General features: G+C 32.6%; 3 protein-coding genes, 1 long non-coding RNA gene and 1 pseudogene across 4 annotated transcripts; all 5 read left to right on the forward strand.

Moving 5' to 3' along the window:
• The first annotated feature begins 1,304 nt into the window (after window positions 1-1,304).
• On the forward strand, window positions 1,305-3,208 carry LOC125418179 (2-alkenal reductase (NADP(+)-dependent)). Its single transcript, XM_048462110.2, has 4 exons — window positions 1,305-1,653; window positions 1,919-2,096; window positions 2,248-2,414; window positions 2,590-3,208. The coding sequence occupies exons 1-4, from the start codon at window positions 1,408-1,410 to the stop codon at window positions 3,046-3,048; spliced, it is 1,050 nt and encodes a 349-aa protein (XP_048318067.2). The 5' UTR covers window positions 1,305-1,407; the 3' UTR covers window positions 3,049-3,208.
• Window positions 3,209-5,394: 2,186 nt separating this feature from the next.
• Window positions 5,395-6,912, forward strand: LOC132800390 (uncharacterized). Its single transcript, XR_009635464.1, has 3 exons — window positions 5,395-5,573; window positions 5,667-6,125; window positions 6,775-6,912. It is a non-coding gene; the product is annotated as an uncharacterized LOC132800390 (long non-coding RNA).
• A 2,648-nt stretch (window positions 6,913-9,560) lies between these two features.
• Window positions 9,561-11,479, forward strand: LOC107420558 (2-alkenal reductase (NADP(+)-dependent)). Its single transcript, XM_025068003.3, has 4 exons — window positions 9,561-9,929; window positions 10,182-10,359; window positions 10,487-10,653; window positions 10,873-11,479. The coding sequence occupies exons 1-4, from the start codon at window positions 9,678-9,680 to the stop codon at window positions 11,329-11,331; spliced, it is 1,056 nt and encodes a 351-aa protein (XP_024923771.3). The 5' UTR covers window positions 9,561-9,677; the 3' UTR covers window positions 11,332-11,479.
• A 1,305-nt stretch (window positions 11,480-12,784) lies between these two features.
• On the forward strand, window positions 12,785-16,897 carry LOC112488834 (NADPH-dependent oxidoreductase 2-alkenal reductase). The gene is given in 6 exon segments (XM_060815403.1): window positions 12,785-14,620; window positions 14,986-15,502; window positions 15,784-15,958; window positions 16,076-16,245; window positions 16,421-16,738; window positions 16,740-16,897. Coding segments are annotated over 5 exon segments (990 nt in total). The 5' UTR covers window positions 12,785-14,620; window positions 14,986-15,250; the 3' UTR covers window positions 16,815-16,897.
• Window positions 16,898-17,695: 798 nt separating this feature from the next.
• LOC107419104 (2-alkenal reductase (NADP(+)-dependent)-like) lies at window positions 17,696-19,451 on the forward strand (annotated as a pseudogene).
• The last annotated feature ends 3,811 nt before the right edge of the window (window positions 19,452-23,262 follow it).

Here is a 23,262-nt window from a genome sequence, read left to right on the forward strand (position 1 = left end):
TTAAAAAGTAAGGTGAGCCCCTGGTTTTCAAACATTACCCTTAATTTATTGATAGCTGAATCAATATTGGTTAGATAATGAACTTTGCTTGACTTTATGCTATTTTTTTTTGCTTTTTTTTTTTTTTTTCAATTTTTAAATAAGATATTAGGCCTAACTCTGTAAACATAATATGTGTCATGTCGTCACTGCTAATGTATCATTGCATTGTTGACCATTAACTGTATCGAACCTAGCTTTGCCACAATGACCGACCATGATCAATGGCATATCACATAAAGTGCAAACAATATTCAAATATCAAATCCGTCCTTTATTTAACTTTTGAAAAGTCGAATAAGTAATTGGAAAAATAAAAAGAAGAACCTTTTTCTTTCTGGAAAGAATTTTTTCAATTATTTCGATTCTAATCTTTTAAAAAAAAATCTGGTTTGTCCATCGAAGGGAATTTAGAGCTATGACAACTTCGCACGAATACATGACTGACTAGGATTGGAAAGATTTTTATGGTTTTACAAATATGCATTTTAAGTAGATGGTTAGTAAAACAAGCATAAAATAAATAAATAAATAAAATCTTTTGTTGTAGTACAACCAGTGCTGAAAACTGCTAAGTACACACAATAGAGTTAAAATAAAGGAAATTTTTACGCGGTTATTCTGTTCGTGTTATTTTGAGAATTTCACTTTTTATAAAGATTTATTTTAAAGGACATTACTAATAGTTGTGTGAATAAAATTAAATTCATATATTATACATCTTCCGTAATATATATATATATATATATATATATTGAGATGAAACTATTTCATTCTTAAATAATTTCTAAGATCTTGGAAATTGGCCAAAACTTAAAAAGGTCCAATAAAATCTCAATTGGAATGGCCAAAGGCTTTTAATTTACTTGATCTACATTATACATATAAAAAATTAAGAATCATAAATTGATCAGGAATATTGAAAAAGACGGGAGTATGAAAATATAGAAGCAGAGTTTGAAAAAACTCCGAATATATAATTTGATATTTGATTTTTGAGAAGGAGCATGAGCGATTACGAAATTCGAGCCGGATCCAGAACTTAGTAATAATAATAATAATAATAATAATGGAGACAAAATATTTTTATCCTAAGATAGCCAAATAAAAGATAAAAATAAAAAAAAAATAAAAAAAAAATTACAAGAGAGAAAACACGCAAAATGCAAAGAAAATGACAGCCTACATGGTCTGACGTGTATTACAAGTTAAAAAAGAACATTTGCACCATAGAAAATATTAAATATATAAATGCATATATTAGATAACAGATTACGGATGGAAATCAAACGGGCTTAAAATTCAGTGAACAGCTAGGGTACATAGATAGGAGAGGGTGCTAGACCAAGATATAGAGAGAGAAAATACATGGCAGAAGAAGAACAAGTAGTAATTAAACGAAACAAGCAGGTGATTCTAAAGAGGTATCCAGAGGGGTTGCCTAAGGAAGATGACATGGAGGTGACTTCCTCTGCTAAGCTCAAGTTGCCTGATGGTTATGGTGGCATTCTTCTCAAGAATCTCTACTTGTCATGTGATCCCTTTCAGCGAGCCCTCATGCGACAAGTCACTCCTTCTGGCGGCGCCCCCTTCCATTGCTGTACCATTGACTCTGTATGTCTATCCATCTTACAATTTTCTCTTGCATGTCTCTTTTGGAAGTGTCCAGTCCAATAACAAAGTTTTCTTTTTTCTTTTTTTTTTCCTAGTCACTCTGTTTATTGTTTTCATTGAGCAAGCTGGCTGAAAGTAAAACTTCTATGTAAAGTAAATTAGTATGGTTCATGATTAAAATAACAAAAGGAACGAAAAACAACGATAGTTTGATTGCAATTCATGTTAACTTGTCTTGTGTAAATTAATAATTTAAAAATTGCAGCCGCTATTTGGCTATGGAGTGAGTAAAGTGTTGGATTCAGGACATCCGGATTTCAAACAAGGAGATTTGGTTTGGGGGATAACTACATGGGAAGAATACACCCTCCTTCCAAAGCCTGAAACCCTCATCAAAATCCTCCATACGGATGTACCTCTTTCCTACTATGCTGGAATTCTCGGTATATATTCTCTTAATTTATTTATTTATTATAATATAAAGTTCTTTTTTTATTTGGAAAAAAAAAAAAAAAAAAAAGAAGAAGAAGAAGAAGAAGAAGAAGAAGAAGAAGAAGCTAATATATGTAAATATGTTGATTGGTTCATATATAGGTATGCCTGGTATGACTGCTTATGCTGGATTCTACCAACTATGTAATCCTACGAAAGGAGAAAATGTTTTCATATCAGCTGCATCAGGTGCAGTAGGTCAGCTTGTTGGCCAATTTGCTAAATTGTCTGGTTGTTATGTTGTTGGAAGTGCTGGCAGCAAAGAAAAGGTAATCAATTAAAATCTAATGTGCATAGTAGTTATTTTGGAGACCATCCAGATGACAATGACTTTTGATACTTAACTGTCAAGATTTTGTCAGGTACGATTAGGCTTTGTAAATAGAAAACCCCCTCTAAGATTCTATACATCATTAGGCTTATCATAAAAGTTATATAATACAGGTGGAGCTTTTGAAAGAAAAGTTAGGATTTGATGATGCATTCAACTACAAGGAAGAAAAAGACTTGAAGGCAGCCTTAAAGAGGTGTTTCCCACAAGGGATAGATATTTACTTTGAGAATGTAGGAGGCAAAACACTAGAGGCTGTGCTTCTCAATATGAGACAGTTCGGACGCATTGCTGTTTGTGGAATGATATCACAGTACAATGTTGATGAGGAGGAAGGAGTAAGAAATCTGATGCAGCTGGTATCCAAGCGTGTTCGTATGGAAGGGTTCAACTGTCTTGATCACCTTCATAAGTATTCCGAGTATCTGGACTTTGTTCTGCCTCATATCAGACAGGGTAAGATTGCTTATGTGGAAGATATTGTTCATGGCCTTGACTCTGCTCCATCAGCTCTTGTTGGACTCTTCTTAGGTCGCAATGTTGGAAAACAACTCATTCATCTGTCTGATTAATGTATATCATATCATATATAATGATGATGATGGTGGTGGTGGTGATGATTTATCTACTTGTATCTTAGATCTTGCTGTATGTATAAATAACTCCCTTGTCCAAACATGGTGACAGCTATGTAGCTAGCTCATGAAATTATATATCAAGTTTTCTTTACCATTTTGATCACGCACATAAACCCTACATATACATATTGCGGAAGGACCTGCTGCTAACATAATTCCCATAATTCTCATGGTAGGTTTGAATTGACTGATTTAGTAAGTGTTCAAGCTCTCACTTCTCCAATGTTATTATAATTCAAATATAGCTATAGTTTTAATAGGTTACAACCAACTTTGTTTAACTTTGAATTTTTTTAATAAGATGTTTTTTTAAACACCCGAATAAGAACTTAGGCCTAACTTTGTAAAGTATGTAGTATCATTCTATGCCATGTCTTCATTCCCAGTGTCTTGCATTGTTGACCATCAATTGTATCTATTCTAGCTTTTAGCACATGACCATGATGAGTGGCATATTCTACATGGTTAATTTGTTTGACTAGAATTAATAAAGACTTTTGTGGTTTTACAAACAATCATTTTAGGTAGATGGTCACTGAAACAAGTATAAAAAAATCTTTTGCTGTACTCCAATCCAACCAGTGTTCGTTTTATTTATTTATTTATTTGTTTATTTATTTATTTTGGGTGAATACCAACCAGTGAAAAGTGCAAGTAGACACCATAAAATTAAAATTAAAATTTTTTTTTACATGGTTACTCTGTTCGTGTTATTTTGTGAATTTTTCATTTTTTTATAAAGTTTTATCTTAAAAGACATCACTAATAGTTATTTGAAAAAAAAAATTAATCTTCTAATATCTTATATAATTTAATCTTAAATGAAACTATTTTAATTCTTAAACAAGTTTTAAAATTCTTTATACATATTACTAAATGTCTATTATTATATCAATATTTTTGAAATTATATAACATATTAAATAATTAACTAATAATAATTAAATAATTAAATAAAATGTAACAAATGCTATATAATAAATTTATACAACAAATTCCCAAACTTTTTCTTTTTTTTGGGCTCAGACTCACGTGCCTAAACTTGTGTGATATTTTATTTATTTATTTATTTATTTTTGGTGATTCATGGATATTCTTCTTATAATCTTTACCTTTTGGAATAAAGAATTAAAAAATCTAACGTCCACACGTGTAATATTTCGAAACTTGAATACACCGTTATCTTACAGAGAAATATCTTTGTCATGTACACTGGAAAAATTCACACACCAAATACCCAACTGGAAGCTCTTCCTCCAAGCATTCATGTAACTCTGCTACCTCCTCCCAACTCTCAGTCTTTTTATGCAGTGCAAGTTTCTGTTCTTTGTTTTTATTTATTTGTTTTTTTCATTTTCTTCTTTCCAACTTCATTGTAATTCATCAAAATGGGCAGTGTATTTTATCTTGTGATGGGTTTGATATGTTTACATTGCTCTAATTAAATTTTAACGTTTAATGATCGATTCTGAAATATGGGTTTTCATAAGTACTACCCAATTTTTATCATAAAACAGCTTTTGCATTAATATTGATGACTTAACTGATGGACACACACGCACCCACAGTGGTGGAGAATTGGAGCACATTGTCTGATGCTACTGAGTAAAATGTTGGAAACCTCTTTTTTAATCTTATTATTATTACGTTTCAAAATTATTATTTAATTATTTCTTTCTAATATATATGTAATTTTTTTTGGTATAATGAAGCAACAGGTTAAGGCTTGTTTGAAATGGGTTTTCATGGATTCAGATAAACAAGCATTCCTCCATTTTCAAATGATTCATTTTGTTACCTGGGCAGTGCTACTTAAGAGGCTATGTTGTCATGTGCATTTTCTTTCTTTGTGCTAGCATTTGGTGACAGCATACCTTGCTTAAGAGGCTTCTTCATGTTCGGATCGTAATGATATATATATATATATATTTGTTATATGGTTACTGTCATCCTTCCATAAACTTATTGCCAATCTTATTATCGATTTAGCATTGAAAGACACTGGTTAAAACTTAAAATTCATGTCAATATGTAGCATACATTGTACATTTCACTTTGGCCGTCACTGTCACTGGCTGTTATGATTGTTTATTCCATATGCTTGGCTTTTAAATGGTCTCTAAATTCACATCTTCTTTAGTGTGCAATGATAGTCATCCTAATCTAGTGGTCTACTCATAAGTCTTCTAAGGTCATGGTTTTTAATAGATAGGTGTTCTAAGAGTTTATGCATCATTGATCAATGACACATTTTTATTTGGCCGAAATTGTGTAGGTTGACCATTGAATGCACAATCAGTTGCATGCTACTAGAACCGAGAAGTGTAAGAGTGAATTTATATGGAAAGCAAAACTTTGTGCTGGTGGAGCTGCTAAGAAGAGTAAGCCTGATGGAATTTATATAGACAAACATGGCAAAGTGAGAAGCTTTAATGCGAAGAAAACTGTCTAGGAAAAAATGTAAAGGACTTTTGTACTCCATTATTAACTACTTGCAACTAATGTTATAGTCTGCATTATCTTCAAATATTTGATATTATTATCCTTGTACAGGTGGTTCTTTAAGGGGATGAGTATGGACATATGGTTCTGGGTTTATAGATGGAATTTTCCCAGTGATGATTCCCTCTGCTCAGCAGCTTCTGGACATTCTGCAGAAGGAAGTGGATCAAAACAGAATTACCACCAATTATGCTCCTCATTGTAGATTGCATATGCTAATTGGATGCATTTTATTATGCATTAATTTTTTATTATTAGGCTCTTAATAGTCCAATACCAACGTATAGCTAAGAAGTTAGTATAAATATATAAATGCATATACAGATTGCAGATAAAGGGTGGAACTAGAGGGGCTTCAGTGATCACCTAAGGCACATAGCAGTGGGTGATGGTTAAGGTGGCGTTCTTGTCAAGAATCTCTACTTGTCATGAGGCCCCTTTCAGCGAAATCTCATGCAATGCATCTCTGATTCTGCAGGCATTGACTTACCATTCTATACCGCTGACTCTGTATGTCTATCTTCATATTTCTCTTATAAGTCCATTTTGGGACAGTTCAATAACAAAGTTCGGTTTTTTTAATTTTTTTAATTATTATTATTTTTAAATAAGAATAGGATCCATTCCCAAATTTTATGTCCCCCCCCCCCCAGTAGTTACAGTGTCTACCTTTTTCATTGACCAAGCTGATATATATATATATATATATATATAAATTTGAAAAACTTATATGTAAACTTAATAAGTAGTTCATAATTAAAGTAACAACAACAATAACAATAATAGTTTGACTGCTAAGCACACAAGTAGAGCTGCCAATTCATGTCAACTTGTACATAGAACCGCAAGCTTTTGAGGCTAATTTGTGAATACATCATATGAAAATCGCAGCGACTATTTGGATTTGGAGTGAGTAAAGTCTTGGATTCAGGACACTAGATTTCAAACAAGGAGATTTAGTTTGGGGAATAACTAAATGGGAAAAATACAGCCTCCTTCCAAAGCCTGACACCCTCATCAAAGTCCTTCATACTGATTCACCTCTTTCCTACTATGCTGGACTTCTTGGTATATATAATTTCATTTTTTTTTTTTTGGGTTATAATATAAAGTTTTTTTTAGTTGGTATATATAAACATATTGATTAGTTTATATATAGGTATGCCTGGTATGACTGCTTATGTTGGATTCTACTAAGTTTGTAATCCTAAGAGAGGAGAAAATGTTTTCGTATCAGCTGCATCAAGTGCAGTAGGCCTGCCCGTTGGCCAATTTGCTAAATTGTCTGGTTGTTATGTTGTTGGAAGTGTTGGAAGTGCTGGCAGCAAAGAAAAAAAATAAATAAATAATATCTCTAATATTATTTTTAAAAAATAATAAACAATTTGATATTTCCAACCATTTATAAAAAAATAAAAAAATAAAAAAAAATGGAAAATGGCCTTTAAGGGTCCAAATAAAATCCCAACGACTTTTAATTGAGAGCTTTGCTTTCTCTCAAAAATAAAAAATAAAAAATTAAAGTCTTCGTCATCACTTACCTTCATGAATAAAATTATGTTAGCTGCTAATTGATCATATCTAAAATTATTCAATAAAATATATATACATATATTTGGTATCTATCTTGATATATTTATTTAATATCTTTAATATTATTTTTTAAAAATTATAAATTAAAAATTGGTGTTTCCAACCGTTCACCAAAAGAAATTGGAAAATGGCCTTTTAACTGTCCAATAAAATGCAAACTTGATATCTCTAATATTATTTTTTAAAAAATAATAAACAATTTGATATTTCCAACCATTTATAAAAAAAAATAAAAAAAAATAAAAAAATTGGAAAATGGCCTTTAAGGGTCCAAATAAAACCCCAACGACTTCTAATTGAGAGCTTTGCTTTCTCTCAAAAATAAAAAATAAAAAATTAAAGTCTTGTTCTTCGTCATCTTACCTTCATAAATAAAATATATGTTACCTGCTAGTTGATCATATTTAATTATGTTATTAGGGTCAACGTTTTCTTTACTTTACTTTCGACATTGCGGTCTAATTTGTATATGAAAATCGAGAACGATGTAGAGCATTGAAAAAGACGTCCGCATTAGAAGCCAAAGAGTACGGACGCCAATGTTGAAAAGGCACTGAATATAATTTGATATTTAATTTCGGATAAGGAGTAGGAAGATAGATATTTGGTGAATAAATATATAAATATATAGATTAGTCTTTAATACGCCCTTTTCAATGATCATGCGCTGCCTCTCACATGTAATTTCTGTTGACTTTTCAAATGGAATTTAAATTTTATTCTAAACATGAACAAATACAATAAGTTGAAAGATTTATTTGTCTAAAAAATAATTTAGGAATTTAACATTCACAAATCACATAGTTTAAAAACTTTTTATAATAATATTTCTAAATTGAAAAAATAAGGATGTATTTAACTATTATGTTTTAAAGCAGTTTTCTGTTATATAAAATATAAAATTGTTTTCAAAATAAAAAATTATCTATTTGGTTATCAGTTTTCAAAAATAATTTTAAAAAATATTAAAATAATATTTTTTATTTTTTATTTTTTAATTTTAAAAATTATATTCAAATATCACTAGCCAAACATTTTTATTTTCAAAAAACAAATAAAAACAATTTATTTTTTTATTTTGAAAATAAAATTTTAAAAACTGAAAACAAAAAATATGGCCAAATAAAATCTAAAATGCATTATTGGTTTTCAAACATTATCCTTAATTTGTGACTAGTTGCAATATTGGTTAGGTAATGAACTTTATTTAACATTATACTTTTTTTTTTTTTAAATAAGATATTAGGTCTAACTCTGTAAACTATAAAATATTAATATGTGTCATGTCGTCACAGCTAATGTATTGCATCGTTGACCATTAATCTTATCTAACTTAGCTTTACCATAATGACCATAATGAATGGCATATCACATATAGTGCAACCAATATCCAAATGTTAAATTTGTCCTTTATATGACCTTTGAAAGTCGAATAAGTTAATGGAAAAATCTTTAAGAATTTTTCCAATAATTCCATAACAATTGGTTTTTCCTTGGAGGGAATTTAGAGCTACGACAACAAGCACGAATCCATGACTGAGTAGAATTGGAATGACTTATGTTTTTACAAATATGCATTTTAAGTAGATCGCTAGTCGAACAAGCATAAAATAAAAAAATAAAAAAAGCTAAAATCTTTTGTTGTACTACAGCCAGTGTTAAAAAATGCTATCACACACCATAGAGTTAAAATGAAAGAAATTTTTGCATGGTTACTCTGTTCGTGTTATTTTGAGAATTTCATTTTTTATAAAGTTTTATTTCAAAGGACATTACTAATAGTTGTGTGAATAAAATTAATTAATCTTCATATATTATACATCTTCTATAATATATATTGAGTTGAAACTATTTTCATTGTTAAATAATTTCTAAGATCTTGGAAAATGGCCAAAACTTAAAGGTCCAATAAAATCTCAATTGGAATGGCCTAAGGCTTTTAATTTATTTGATCTACATTACACATATGAAAATCAAGAATGATAAATTGATCAGGAATATTTAAAAAGATGTGGTATGAAAATAAAAAAGCAGAGTTTGAAAAGACACCGAATATATAATTTGATATTTGATTTTTGATAAGGAGCACTAAGTAGGAGCAGAAGCAATTACGCAATTCAAGCCGGATCCAGAACTTAAGAATAATAATAATAATAAAGACACCATATTTTTATCTTATTCAAGCAGAATAAAAATAAAAATAAAAAACATATTTTTATCCTAAAATAGCCAATATATTTTTATGAAATCAGTCTGAATTAAAATACACCCAAATTTATAAATTTTAGAAAAATTTATAAAAGTCAACTAAAGTTGGTATTAAAGACACCCTAGTGGTGAATAAATATATAAATACATATGTTAGAGAGCAGATTATGGATGGAAACTAAAGGGGCTTTAAATTCAGTGATCAGCGAAGTTACATAGATAACAGAGGGCGATCGATCAAGAAATATAGAGAGAAAATAAATGGCAGAAGAAGAAGCAGCAGTAATTAAAAGAAACAAGCAGGTGATTCTAAAGAGGTATCCAGAGGGGTTGCCTAAGGAGGATGACATGGAGGTGATCTCCACTGCTGCTATTAAGCTCAAGTTGCCTGATGGTTATGGTGGCATTCTGGTCAAGAATCTCTACTTGTCATGTGATCCCTTTCAGCGAACCCTCATGCGACACGTCCCTCCATCTGCCGGCTCCGCCTTCCATTTCTATGCCACTGACTCTGTATGTCTATCCATCTTACATAGTCCAGTAACAAAGTTTTTTTCCTTTTTTTTTTTTTTTTTTTTTTTTTTTGGGGTTATAGTGTTTACCGTTTTCATTGAGCAAGCTGGTTGAAATCTATAACTTATTTGTAAACTAAATTAGTATAGTTCATGATTAAAATAACAAAAAGAGAGAAAAATAATAATAGTTCGACTGCAATTCATTCATGTCAACTTGGTGTTGTGTAAATATATAATTTACAAATTGCAGCCGCTATTTGGGTATGGAGTGGGTAAAGTGTTGGATTCAGGGCATCCAGATTTCAAACAAGGAGATTTGGTTTGGGGGATAACTACATGGGAAGAATACGCCCTCCTCCCAAAGCCCCAAACCCTCATCAAAATCCTCCATACAGATGTACCTCTTTCCTACTATGCTGGAATTCTTGGTATATATTTTCTTAATTAATTTTTTCATTTGTTATAATATGAAGTTCTTTGAAAAAAAAAAAAAAAAAAAAGAAAGAAAAAGAAAAAAGCTAATATATGTAAATATGTTGATTGGTTCATATATAGGTATGCCTGGTATGACTGCTTATGCTGGATTCTACAAAATATGTAATCCTAAGAAAGGAGAAAATGTTTTCATATCAGCTGCAGCAGGTGCAATAGGTCAGCTTGTTGGCCAATTTGCTAAATTATCTGGTTGTTATGTTGTTGGAAGTGCTGGCAGCAAAGAAAAGGTAATCAATTAAAATCTAATATGCGTAATAGTTATTTTGAAGATCATTCAGATGACAATGACTTCTGATACTTAACTGTCAACATTGTATCAAATTCAATTAATTCAATTAGGCCTTGTGAATAGAAAACAACCCCAATTCCCCCCCCCCCCCCCCCCCCCCCCCCCCCCCAAAGATTATGTACATAATTAAGCTAATTATTAAAATTATATAATACAGGTGAAGCTTTTGAAAGAAAAGTTAGGATTTGATGATGCATTCAACTACAAGGAAGAAAAAGACCTGAAGGCATCCTTAAAGAGGTGTTTCCCAGAAGGGATAGACATTTACTTTGAGAATGTAGGGGGCAAAACATTAGAGGCTGTGCTTCTCAATATGAGACAGTTCGGACGCATTGCTGTTTGTGGAATGATATCACAGTACAATATTGATGAGGAGGAAGGAGTAAGAAATCTGATGCAGCTGGTATCCAAGCGTGTTCGCATGGAAGGATTCAACTGTCTTGATCACCTTCATAAGTATTCCGAGTATTTGGACTTTGTTCTGCCTCATATCAGACAGGGAAAGTTTGTTTATGTGGAAGATATTGCTCATGGCCTTGACTCTGCTCCATCAGCTCTTGTTGGACTCTTCTTAGGTCGCAATGTTGGAAAACAACTCATTCACCTCTCTGATTAATAGATGTCATATCATATATGATGATGGTGGTGGTGGTTATCTATCTACTTGTATCTTAGAACTTGTTGTATGAATAAATAACTCCCATGTCCGATCATGGGGACAGCTATGCAGCTAGCTCATGAAATTATATATCAAGTTTTGTTTACCAATTGTGTGAAGGGTACATTTTGATCGTGCAAAAGGAACCCTACATGTACATATTGGTGGAGGATAGTAAAGTGCTGCTAACATAATTTCCATGGTAGATTTGAACTAATTGATTTGATTGATTTAATAAGTATTTAAGTTTTTATTCATCGATCCATATTGTAAATTTTAAATTATTAATTGAGATGATATATTTAATATTTAAATATTAATAATATTTTTATTTAAAAATGTATTACTAACATATTATTCTTCAAATATAATTATAGTTTTAAAATGTTACAAGTTACAACCAATTTGCTTAATTTTGAATTTTTTTATTAAGATTTTTATTTTTATTTTTAGAATACTTGAATAAGATATTAGGCCTAACTGTATAGTATGTATTATTAATCTACGCCATGCCCGCATTGCTATTGTCTCGTATCGTTGACCATCAATTGTATCTATTCTAGCTTTGGCACAATGACCAGGATGAGTGGCATAAATACATTGTTAATTTATTTGACTAGAATTGAAAAAGACTTTTTGTGGTTTGTACAAACATATATATTTTAAGTAGATGGTCACTAAACAAGTATGAAAAAGAAGAAATGTTTGTTGTACTCCAACCAGTGTTTGTTTTAATCTTTTTTTTTTTTTTTTTTTTTTGGGCGAATACCAGTCAGTGAAAAGTGCAAGTAGACACCATAAAATTAAAATGATTTTTTTTTTACATGGTTACTCTGTTCGTGTTAGTTTGTGGATTTTTCTTTTTTTCTTTTTTTTTATAAGGACATCACTACTAGTTATGTGAAATATATATATATATATATATATATTAATCTTAAATGAAACTATTTTAATTCTTAAATAATTTTCAAAATTCTTTTTATATATTACTAAATTTCTATTCTATATAATATTATTAATTTTTTTAAAAGTATATAACATTATCAAATAATTAACTGGCTCATAATTAAATACTTAATTAAAATATAAAAAATGCTATATAATAAAATTTATATAACAAATTCCCAACCTTTTTTTTAAAAAAAAAATTTATAAAAATTTTGGGCTCAGACAAACTTGCCTAAACTTGTGTATTTTTTATTTTTATTTTTATTTTTGGTGATTCATGGATATTCTTCTTACAGTCTTTACCTATTGAAATAAAGAATTAAAAAATTCTAATGTCCACACGTGTAATATTCCAAAACTTCAATATACCGTTATTTTAAAATATCTTTGTCTTGTACACTGGAAAAATTCACACACCAAATAGCCAGCTGGAAGCTCTTCCTCCAAGCATTCATGTAACTCTACTACCTCCTCCCAACTCTCAGTCTTTTTATGCGCTGCAAGTTTCTGTTCTTTTATTCTTTCCAACTTCATTTAATTCATCAAAATGGGCAGTTTATTTTATCTTGCGAGTTTGATATGTTTACATTGCTCTAAATTTTAACCTTTAATGGTGTTTAATGATCGTTTGTGAAATATGGGTTTTTAAAAGTACTGCCCAATCTGATCAGAAAATAGAAATGGACACAGGCACCCACAGTGGTGGAGAATTGGGGTACATTGTTTTATGCTACTGAGTAAAATGTTTGAAACCTCTTTTTTCCCCTTATTATTATTATTATTATTATTATCATTATTACATTTCAAAATTATTATTTAATTATTTCTTTTTTAATATATATGTAATTTTTTGGGTATAAAGAAGCAACAGGTTAAGGCTTGGTTGAAATGGGTTTTCATGGACTCAGATAAACAAGCATTCCTCCAAGTTCAAATGATTCATTTTGTTGTCTGGGTAGTGCTACTTAAGAGGCTATGTTGTCATGTGCATTTTCTTTCTTTCTGCTAGCATTTGGTGAGAGTATACCTTGCTTAAGAGGCTTCTTCATGTTCTAATCGTAATGATACTGTCTTCTTTCCATAAACTTATTGCCAATCTTATTATCAATTTTATCATTGAAAGACACTGGTTAAAACTTAAAACTTCATGTTCAATATGTAGCATACATTGTATTTCACTTTGGCTATGTCACTGTCACTGGCTGTTATGGTTGTTTATTCCATATGCTTGGCTTTTAAAGGGTCTCTAAATTCACTTCTTCTTTAGTTTGTGCGCTGATAGTCATCCTAATCTAGTGGTCTACTCATAAGTCTTCTAAGGTCATGGTTTTTAATAGATAGGTGTTCTAAGAGTTTATGCATCATCGATCAATCATACGCTTTTATTTCGCCGAAATTGTGTAGGTTGACCATTGAATGTACAATTAGTTGCATACTACTAGAACCGAGAAGGTGTAAGAGTGAGTTTATATGAAAGCAAAACTTTCTGCTGGTGGAGCTGTTAAGAAGAGTAAGCCTGATGGAATTTATATGGACAAACGTGGCAAAGTGAGACGCTTTAATCCAAAGAAACTGTCTAGGAAAATATGTTGTACTCCATTATTAACTACTTGCAACTAATGTTATAGTCTGCATAATCTTCAAATATTTGATATTGTTATCTTTGTACAGGTGGTTCTTTAAGGGGAAGAGGATGGACATATGGTTCTGGGTTTATTGATGGAATTTTCCCATTGATCAGCCCCACTGCTCGGCAGCTTCTGGACATTCTGCTGAAGGAAGTGGATCAAAACAGAATTATCACCAATTATGCTCCTCATCGTAGATTGCATATGCTTAATTGGATGCATTTTATTATGTATTAATTTTTTATTATTAGGCTCTTAATAGTCCTATATCAACTTATAATAGCTAAGAAGTTGGTATAAATATATAAATTCATATACAGTTCATATACAGATTGCACGCAAAAGGGTGGAAACTAAAGGGGCTTTAAATTCAGTGATCACCTAAGGTACATAGCAGAGGGTGATCGATCAAGATATAGAGAGAAAATAAATTGCAGAAGAATAATTACAAGAAACAAGCAGGTGGTATTAAAGAGGTATCCAAAGGAGTTTCCTAAGGAGGATGAAACGCAGGTGACCTCCTCTGCTACTATTAAGCTGAAAGTGCCTGATGATTAGGGTGGCATTCTTGTCAAGAATCTCTACTTGTTATGAGACCTCTTTAGCGAAATCTCATGCAATGCGTCTCTGATTCTGCAGGCATCGACTTACCATTCTATACCACTGACTCTGTATGTCTATCTTCATACTTCTCTTATAAGTCCATTTTGGGAACAGTTCAGTAATAAAGTTTTTTTATTTTGTTTTATAAGAATAGGATCCATTCTCAAATTTTAAGTCTTTTTAACTAGTTACAGTGTTTATCTTTTTCATTGAGCAAGCTGATATATATATATATATATATATATTGAAATTTAAAAACTTATATGTAAACTTAATTAGTAGTTCATAATTAAAGTAACCACAACAACAGCAATAATAATAATGATAGTTTGACTGTTAAGCACTCAAGTAGAGCTGCCAATTCATGTCAACTTGTACATATAACCTCAAGCTTTTGAGGCTAATTTGTGAATACATAATTTAAAATTTGCAGCAACTATTTGGGTTTGGAGTAAAGTGTTGGATTCAGGACATCCAGATTTCAAACAAGGAGATTTAGTTTGGGGAATAACTAAATGGGAAGAATACAGCCTTCTTCCAAAGCCTGAAACCCTCATCAAAATCCTCCATTATAACTAAATGGGAAGAATACAGCGTCCTTCCAAAGCCTGAAACCCTCATCAAAATCCTCCACACGAGAGAGCTAAGGTACATAGATAGGAGAGGGTGCCAGACCAAGATATAGAGAGAGAAAATAAATGGCAGAAGAAGAACAAATAGTAATTAAAAGAAATAAGCAGGTGATTCTAAAGAGGTATCCAGAGGGGTTGCCTAAGGAAGATGACATGGAGGTGACCTCCTCTGCTACTATTAAGCTCAAGTTGCCTGATGGTTATGGTGGCATTCTTCTCAAGAATCTCTACTTGTCATGTGATCCCTTTCAGCGAGCCCTCACGCAACAAGTCCCTCCTTCTGGCAGCGCCCCCTTCCATTGCTATACCATTGACTCTGTATGTCTATCCATCTTACAATTTTCTCTTGTATGTCTCTTTTGGAAGTGTCCAGTCCAATAACATTGTTTTCTTTTTTCTTTTTATTTTTATTTTTATTTTTTTTTCTAGTCACAGTGTTTATTGTTTTCATTGAGCAAGCTGGCTGAAAGTAAAACTTATATGTAAAGTAAATTAGTATAGTTCATGATTAAAATAATAAAAAGAACAAAAAACAACGATAGTTTGACTGCAATTCATGCCAACTTGTCTTGTGTAAATTTATAATTTAAAAATTGCAGCCGCTATTTGGGTATGGAGTGGGGAAAGTGTTAGATTCAGGACATCCGGATTTCAAACAAGGAGATTCGGTTTGGGGGATAACTACATGGGAAGAATACACCCTCCTTCCAAAGCCTGAAACCCTCATCAAAATCCTTCATACGGATGTACCTCTTTCCTACTATGCTGGAATTCTCGGTATATATTCTCTTAATTAATTTTTTTTTTATTCATTATGATATAAAGTTCTTTTTTTATAAAAACAAAACAAAAAAAAGCTAATATATGTAAATATGTTGATTGGTTCATATATCGGTATGCCTGGTATGACTGCTTATGCTGGATTCTACCAAATATGTGATCCTAAGAAAGGAGAAAATGCTTTCATATCAGCTGCATCAGGTGCAGTTGGTCAGCTTGTTGGCCAATTTGCTAAATTGTCTGGTTTTTATGTTGTTGGAAGTGCTGGCAGCAAAGAAAAGGTAATCAATTAAAATCTAATGTGCATGGTAGTTATTTTGGAGACCGTCCAGATGACAATGACTTTTGATACTTAACTGTCAAGATTTTGTCAGGTCCAATTAGGCTTTGTAAATAGAAAACCCCCTCCAAGATTCTATACATCATCAGGCTTATCATAAAAGTTATATAATGCAGGTGGAGCTTTTGAAAGAAAAGTTAGGATTTGATGATGCATTCAACTACAAGGAAGAAAAAGACTTGAAGGCAGCCTTAAAGAGGTGTTTCCCACAAGGGATAGACATTTACTTTGAGAATGTAGGGGGCAAAACACTAGAGGCTGTGCTTCTCAATATGAGACAGTTCGGACGCATTGCTGTTTGTGGAATGATATCACAGTACAATGTTGATGAGGAGGAAGGAGTAAGAAATCTAATGCAGCTGGTATCCAAGCGTGTTCGCATGGAAGGCTTCAGCTGTCTTGATCACCTTCATAAGTATTCCGAGTATTTGGACTTTTGTTCTGCCTCATATCAGACAGGGAAAGATTGTCAATCTTATTATCGATTTAGCATTGAAAGACACTGGTTAAAACTTAAAATTCATGTTCAATATGTAGCATACATTGTAAATTTCACTTTGGCTGTCACTGTCACTGGCTGTTATGGTCGTTTATTCGGTGTGCTTGGCTTTTAAAGGGTCTCTAAATTCACATCTTCTTTAGTGTGCACTGATAGTCATCCTAATCTAGTGGTCTACTCATAAGTCTTCTAAGGTCATGGTTTTTAATTGATAGGTGTTCTAAGAGTTTATGCATCGTTGATCAATTATACATTTTTATTTGGCCGAAATTGTGTAGGTTGACCACTGAATGCACAATTAGTTGCATGCTACTAGAACCGAGAAGGTGTAAGAGTGAGTTTATATGGAAAGCAAAACTTTCTGCAGGTGGAGTTGTTAAGAAGAGTAAGCCTGATGGAATTTATGTAGACAAACATGGCAAAGTGAGAAGCTTTAATGCGAAGAAATTGTCTAGGAAAAAATGTAAAGGACTTTTGTACTCCATGATTAACTACTTGCAACTAATTTATAGTCTGCATTATCTTCAAATATTTGATATTATTATCTTTGTACAGGTGGTTCTTTAAGGAGATGAGTATGGACAGATGGTTCTGGGTTTATAGATGGAAATCTCCCAGTGATGAGCTCCTCTGCTCAGCAGCTTCTGGACATTCTGCAGAAGGAAGTGAATCAAAACAGACTTACCACCAATTATGCTCCTCATCGTAGATTGCATATGCTAATTGGATGCATTTTATTATGCATTAATTTTTTATTATTAGGCTCTTAATAGTCCAATACCAACGTATAGCTAAGAAGTTAGTATAAATATATAAATGCATATACAGATTGCAGATCAAGGGTGGAACTAGAGGGGCTTCAGTGATCACCTAAGGCACATAGCAGTGGGCGATGGTTAAGGTGGCGTTCTTGTCAAGAATCTCTACTTGTCATGAGGCCCCTTTCAGCGAAATCTCATGCAATGCATCTCTGATTCTGCAGGCATCGACTTACCATTCTATACCGCTGACTCTGTATGTCTATCTTCATATTTCTCTTATAAGTCCATTTTGGGATAGTTCAATAACAAAGTTTTTTTTTTTATTATTATTATTTTTTTAATAAGAATAGGATCCATTCTCAAATTTTAAGCTTTTTTTTTTTTTTTTCCTAGTAGTTACAGTGTTTACCTTTTTTACTGAGCAAGCTGATATATATATATACTGAAATTTAAAAAACTTATATGTAAACGTAATTAGTAGTTCATAATTAAAGTAACAACAACAATAACAACAACAATAATAATAGTTTGACTGCTAAGCATTCAAGTAAAGCTGCCAATTCATGTCAACTTGTACATAGAACCGCAAGCTTTTGAGGCTAATTTGTGAATACATAATATGAAAATTGGAGCGACTATTTGGGTTTGGAGTGAGTAAAGTCTTGGATTCAGGACACTAGATTTCAAACAAAGAGATTTAGTTTGGGGAATAACTAAATGGGAAGAATACAGCCTCCTTCCAAAGCCTGACACCCTCATCAAAATCCTCTATACTGATTCACCTCTGTCCTACTATGCTGGACTTCTTGGTATATATAATTTCTTTTTTTTTTCTTTTTTTTTTTGTTACAATATAAAGTTTTCTTTTAGTTGGTATATATAAACATATTGATTAGTTTATATATAGGTATGCCTGGTATGACTGCTTATGTTGGATTCTACTAAGTTTGTAATCCTAAGAGAGGAGAAAATGTTTTCGTATCAGCTGCATCAGGTGCAGTAGGCCTGCCTGTTGGCCAATTTGCTAAATTGTCTGGTTGTTATGTTGTTGGAAGTGCTGGCAGCAAAGAAAAGGTAATCAATTAACGTCCAACATACTCCAACATACATATTAGTTTCTTTTGAGACAGTTCAGAAGACAATGACCTCTGGTAAGTGCAAGATCTTGAGTATGATCAGGCCTTGTTAAGATTATGTACATAACTAAGGTAATTAAAAAAATTATATGTACAGGTGGAGATTTTGAAAGAAAAGTTGGGATTTGATGATGCATTCAACTAGAAGGATGATAAAGACTTGGAGGCAACTTTAAAGAGGTATTCCCCACAGGGCATAGACATGTACTTCGAGATTTTAGGAGGCAAAACACTTGATGCTGTGCTTCTCAACATAAGACAGTTCGACACATTGCTGTGTGTGGAATGATATCACAGTACAATGTTGATGAACATGAAGGAGTAAGAAATCCGATGCATCTGCTATCGAAGCGTGCTCATATGGAAGGATTCAACTGTCTTGATCACCTTCATAAGTATTTTGATTGCTTGGATTTTATTCTGCCTTATATCAGACAGGGTAAGATTGTTTATGTGGAAGATGTTGCTCATGGCCTTGACTCTGCTTCATCAGTTACTGTTGGACTCTTCTCTGGTCGCAATGTTAAAAAAAAAAAAAAAAAAAAACTCATTCATCTGTCTGATTAATGTATCATATCATATATGATGATGATGATGATCTATCTACTTGTGTCTTTGATCTTGTTGTATGAATTAATTACTTTTGTGTCCAACCATGGGGACAGCTATCTAGCTGGCTTTATGAAATTTGACATCAAGTTTTCTTAACTAATTGTAAGATACATTTTCAACATGCAAAAAGAACTATATATTGGAGGAGTATTATTAATCCATCATTAACATAGTTCTCATTCTTAGGGAAAGATTTAATGACGTGATAAATGTTAAGGGTTTTCACTTATCCAATTAAATTTTAAATTTTAAATTATTAATTGAGATCACACATTTAATATTATTTAAGTATTTAAGTTACACTCAATGTACCTTTTTAAATTTTTTTATTTTTTATTTTTCTTTTAATATTTTCAATCCATTTACAGTTTTGTCCTCCAAACACATTAAGTGTGCCCCTCTGCCCCTCCTTGAGCCCCTCTTATTCCCACCTGAACTTGTTTTTTTTTTTTTTTTTTTTTTTTTTATAAAAAAAACTTATCCATATATAGTTTTTCTCATTTTTCTTATATCTAGTGATTAGTTATTTAACTTAATATTATTTTAACAATAAAATTCTTAAGTTAAATTTTTCATAATATTTTAACAATAAAATTACTTAATTAATATTTTTTATTATAATATTATAATCCAATTAGTTAAAATCAAAAAGCTTTATAATTTAATATGTAGTTTCTGTTATTATATTTATAGGGAATTTAAGCTGTATTTTATTATTTTAAATCCAAATCTTTCTGACTTGTGTGGGAACTCAGTGGTTAGCTCACCACAGCCCAGCCAGTGGAAGCTGGGTTCGAGTCTTGGGGGGAAGGGGATGCCAGGGGGCATTGCTAAAAAAAAAAAAGGAAAATCCAATTTTTTTTGTGTCTTTCTATATAAGTCTCTCTTCATTTAGGGAGTTTGGCTTCTCATGCTCTCTGCATGAGGTTTCTGTCGTCTTGGTTATACCATAGAAGGTTTTTTGTTTTTCTTTTGCAATGGACGAGGTTACAAACATGTTTCACCACCATTTGAAGTTGATGTCGGAAGAACAGGATGCTTTAGTTATTAAACCCACTGACCGACAAGAAGTGGCTGATATCCTTCCACTTTGTCTTTTGGTCCAATTATATACAAAATCCCATTACAATAAGCAGGTATTTATGGATATGATGCAATCTCTGTGGGGAAGTTCATGGGTTATTTCTTTCCGTGAGTTAAGTGACAACACTTTTCTTTGTCGTTTCTCTTCTGTTCATGAGAAACAACGGGTTCTCAATGGGGCACCTTGGCATTTTGAAAAGTATTTGGTGCTTCTTGCGGAGGTTTCGGAGGCTGTATTACCGAGAAAAATTGTTACTCGTAATGCTGTTTTTTGGACTCAGTTGCATAATATTCCTTTATAGTGTATGACAAAATCAGTTGGAATGACTATTGGCTCTCAATTAGGGGACGTAGTTTCTGTGGATTCAGATGAGGAAGGCCATTGCTGGAGAAAGCATATGCGAGTTCGGGCTTCCATTGACATTCTTAAACCTTTGCGAAGGGGAATGTTTATCTGGTAGGATGGTTCTGACAGTTTTTGGGTTGAATTTCAATATGAACGACTTCCTGATTTCTGTTTCAACGGTGGTATGCTTGGTCATCTACAGAAAGATTGTGATTTTGCAGTGACGGATTCTACTACCCAGTATGGGGCTTGGCTGAGAGCTCCTACCCCTCAGAATAACCCAAAATTCAACAAACGTAATCAAGCAAAAGTGGTTGTACGTGGTGGTGTTGAATCTGGGCATGCATCCTGGGAGGTTTTTGTCATCCCCTATAAAATCCTCATCGACATCTGGTACGAAGTTGGCTTTGATCTCTGCGGCGGAGCATTCCGATGCGATGATTGGCTTCCTGGCATGTGTTGAGACGGTTACGACTATTCAGGAGCAGTTACGGAAAGATGAGCAGTTACACAAGGAAGAAGCGGTTAATGCCACTACAAATCTACATGGAACGGATTTAATTGTATGCCAGGAGCACGTGAGTATCATGGAAGAAGATAATTTTGACTTTTTGCAACACGTGGGCAATAGATTAGCATGTGGGGGAAAGAAACTTTTGACAGACAAACAACATGCAAATTGTATCTCTTTACGGCCAAATAGATATAGCCGTAAACGCACTCGTGTCTCAAAGAAAGTTTCAAGTGCTAGAACTAAGAAGCTTAAGTTTTCAACCAAAGCTAATACTGATGTTTCTCTCTTAACCATGGTGGGGCCGCTGGAAGCGCTCCACCACGAGATAAGAAAATATTAAGCTGGAATGTCTGGGGAACTTGGGAACCACCGGACATTCAGAGCATTTGTTAAAATGCTCAAGGTTGAGACTCGAGATATGGTGTTTCTAATGGAAACTAGATTAGTATCAAGACAATTGGAACGATTACATTTGAAAGTCAATATGGGATGCTGTTTCGGTGTTGATCACGTTGGATTGGGTGGTGGCCTAGCTTTGCTTTGGAAGTCGTCTGTTTCAGTTCAAATTCAATCATATTCGGTGGGTCATGTTGATTTGGTGATCATTCATCCAACTAAGGGGAATTTTCGACTCACGGGATTTTATGGGAACCCTGATGTCAGCCAACGTTGTTTTTCTTGGAGCTTGCTATGCAGATTAAGTTCTCTTTTTGATCTGCCTTGGTTTGTTATGGGAGATTTTAACGAAATTCTGGTTCCTTCGGACAAGTTAGGTGGTTCTTCTCGTTTGGCTTCTCAGATGGATAGTTTTCGTTAAGCGATTGATACTTGTCAATTAAGGCCTGTCCATTTCTCGGTTTACAGGTACACTTGGAGTAATGGTCGTGCAGGGGAAGCTAATGTCAAAGAGTATTTAGATCGTTGTTTTAATAATTATGGGGCACGGTGGATGTTTTTGCTTAACCTACTGGGGGATGGAATATTCCATTAATACGCTCTGTTTTTAATTTGGAGGAAGCTTCGATAATTGAACATTTACCTATTGGTGGATTTGGCTGTTCGGATCAGTTGGCCTGGCATTTCAATTCGAAGGGCATTTATACTGTCAAATCTGGTTATTGGGTTGCACGAAAATTGGGAAATGGAGGACTTGGAGCCAGTTCTAGTACTTCCTCTTCCCAACTTTGTTGGAAAAATTTATGGCACCTAACTATTCCCAACAAGGTAAAGCTGTGTCTTTGGCGTGCTTGTAATGATGCTTTACCTTGCATGTACAATCTAGCTAAGAGACTATCATCTGTTCACTCTGTTTGTCTCATCTGTGCAAATACGGATGAAACGATTCTTCATACTTCTGTTGTGCTTTTGTTAGCAGCTCTACCAACAGTCATAGAACTCTTCTGTTGTGCTTTTGTTGGTAGAGCTGCTAACATGTTTTTAAATGTGTTTTTGTTGGTAGAGCTGCTAACATGGTAGCGCATAAGATTGCAAAATATGCTGTTAATCTGTCTTCGTTCGAATCCTGGGTTGAAGTTGGCCTTACGTGGCTTGACCCTTTGATCCAGGCTGATATGTACTCTTCTGTCTGTTATTAATAATATATACTTTGCCTTTCAAAAAAAAAAATCCAATTCTTTTTGTTATGTTTTTTTTTTTTTTTATGGTTTTCAATTACTTTATTTTAAAATTAAAATTTTATTTTTTATTTTACCTCAATTAGTGTGTTATATATATATATATATTGGCAATCAATTTGATGTATATCGCCAAAAATAAAATTTGTTTTCAAAAAACTTCTGAAAAATAAAAATTTAAACCTTAATATACTAAATACTATAATTAGTTAGACTACAGCTTAGCAAAAAAAAATTTTTGTAATTTTATATCTCTTCACACGAAAAATTAAAGGAATATTATCAGAGGAAGTCCTTAAATTATATGGTCTGTGATATTTAAATCCTTAAACTATTTTTTTAAACGTTTAAATCCTTAAACTAATTGGATTTG

The sequence above is a fragment of the Ziziphus jujuba genome, chromosome 1 (genome assembly GCF_031755915.1).
Source record: "Ziziphus jujuba cultivar Dongzao chromosome 1, ASM3175591v1".
Classification (NCBI taxonomy): Eukaryota; Viridiplantae; Streptophyta; class Magnoliopsida; order Rosales; family Rhamnaceae; genus Ziziphus; species Ziziphus jujuba.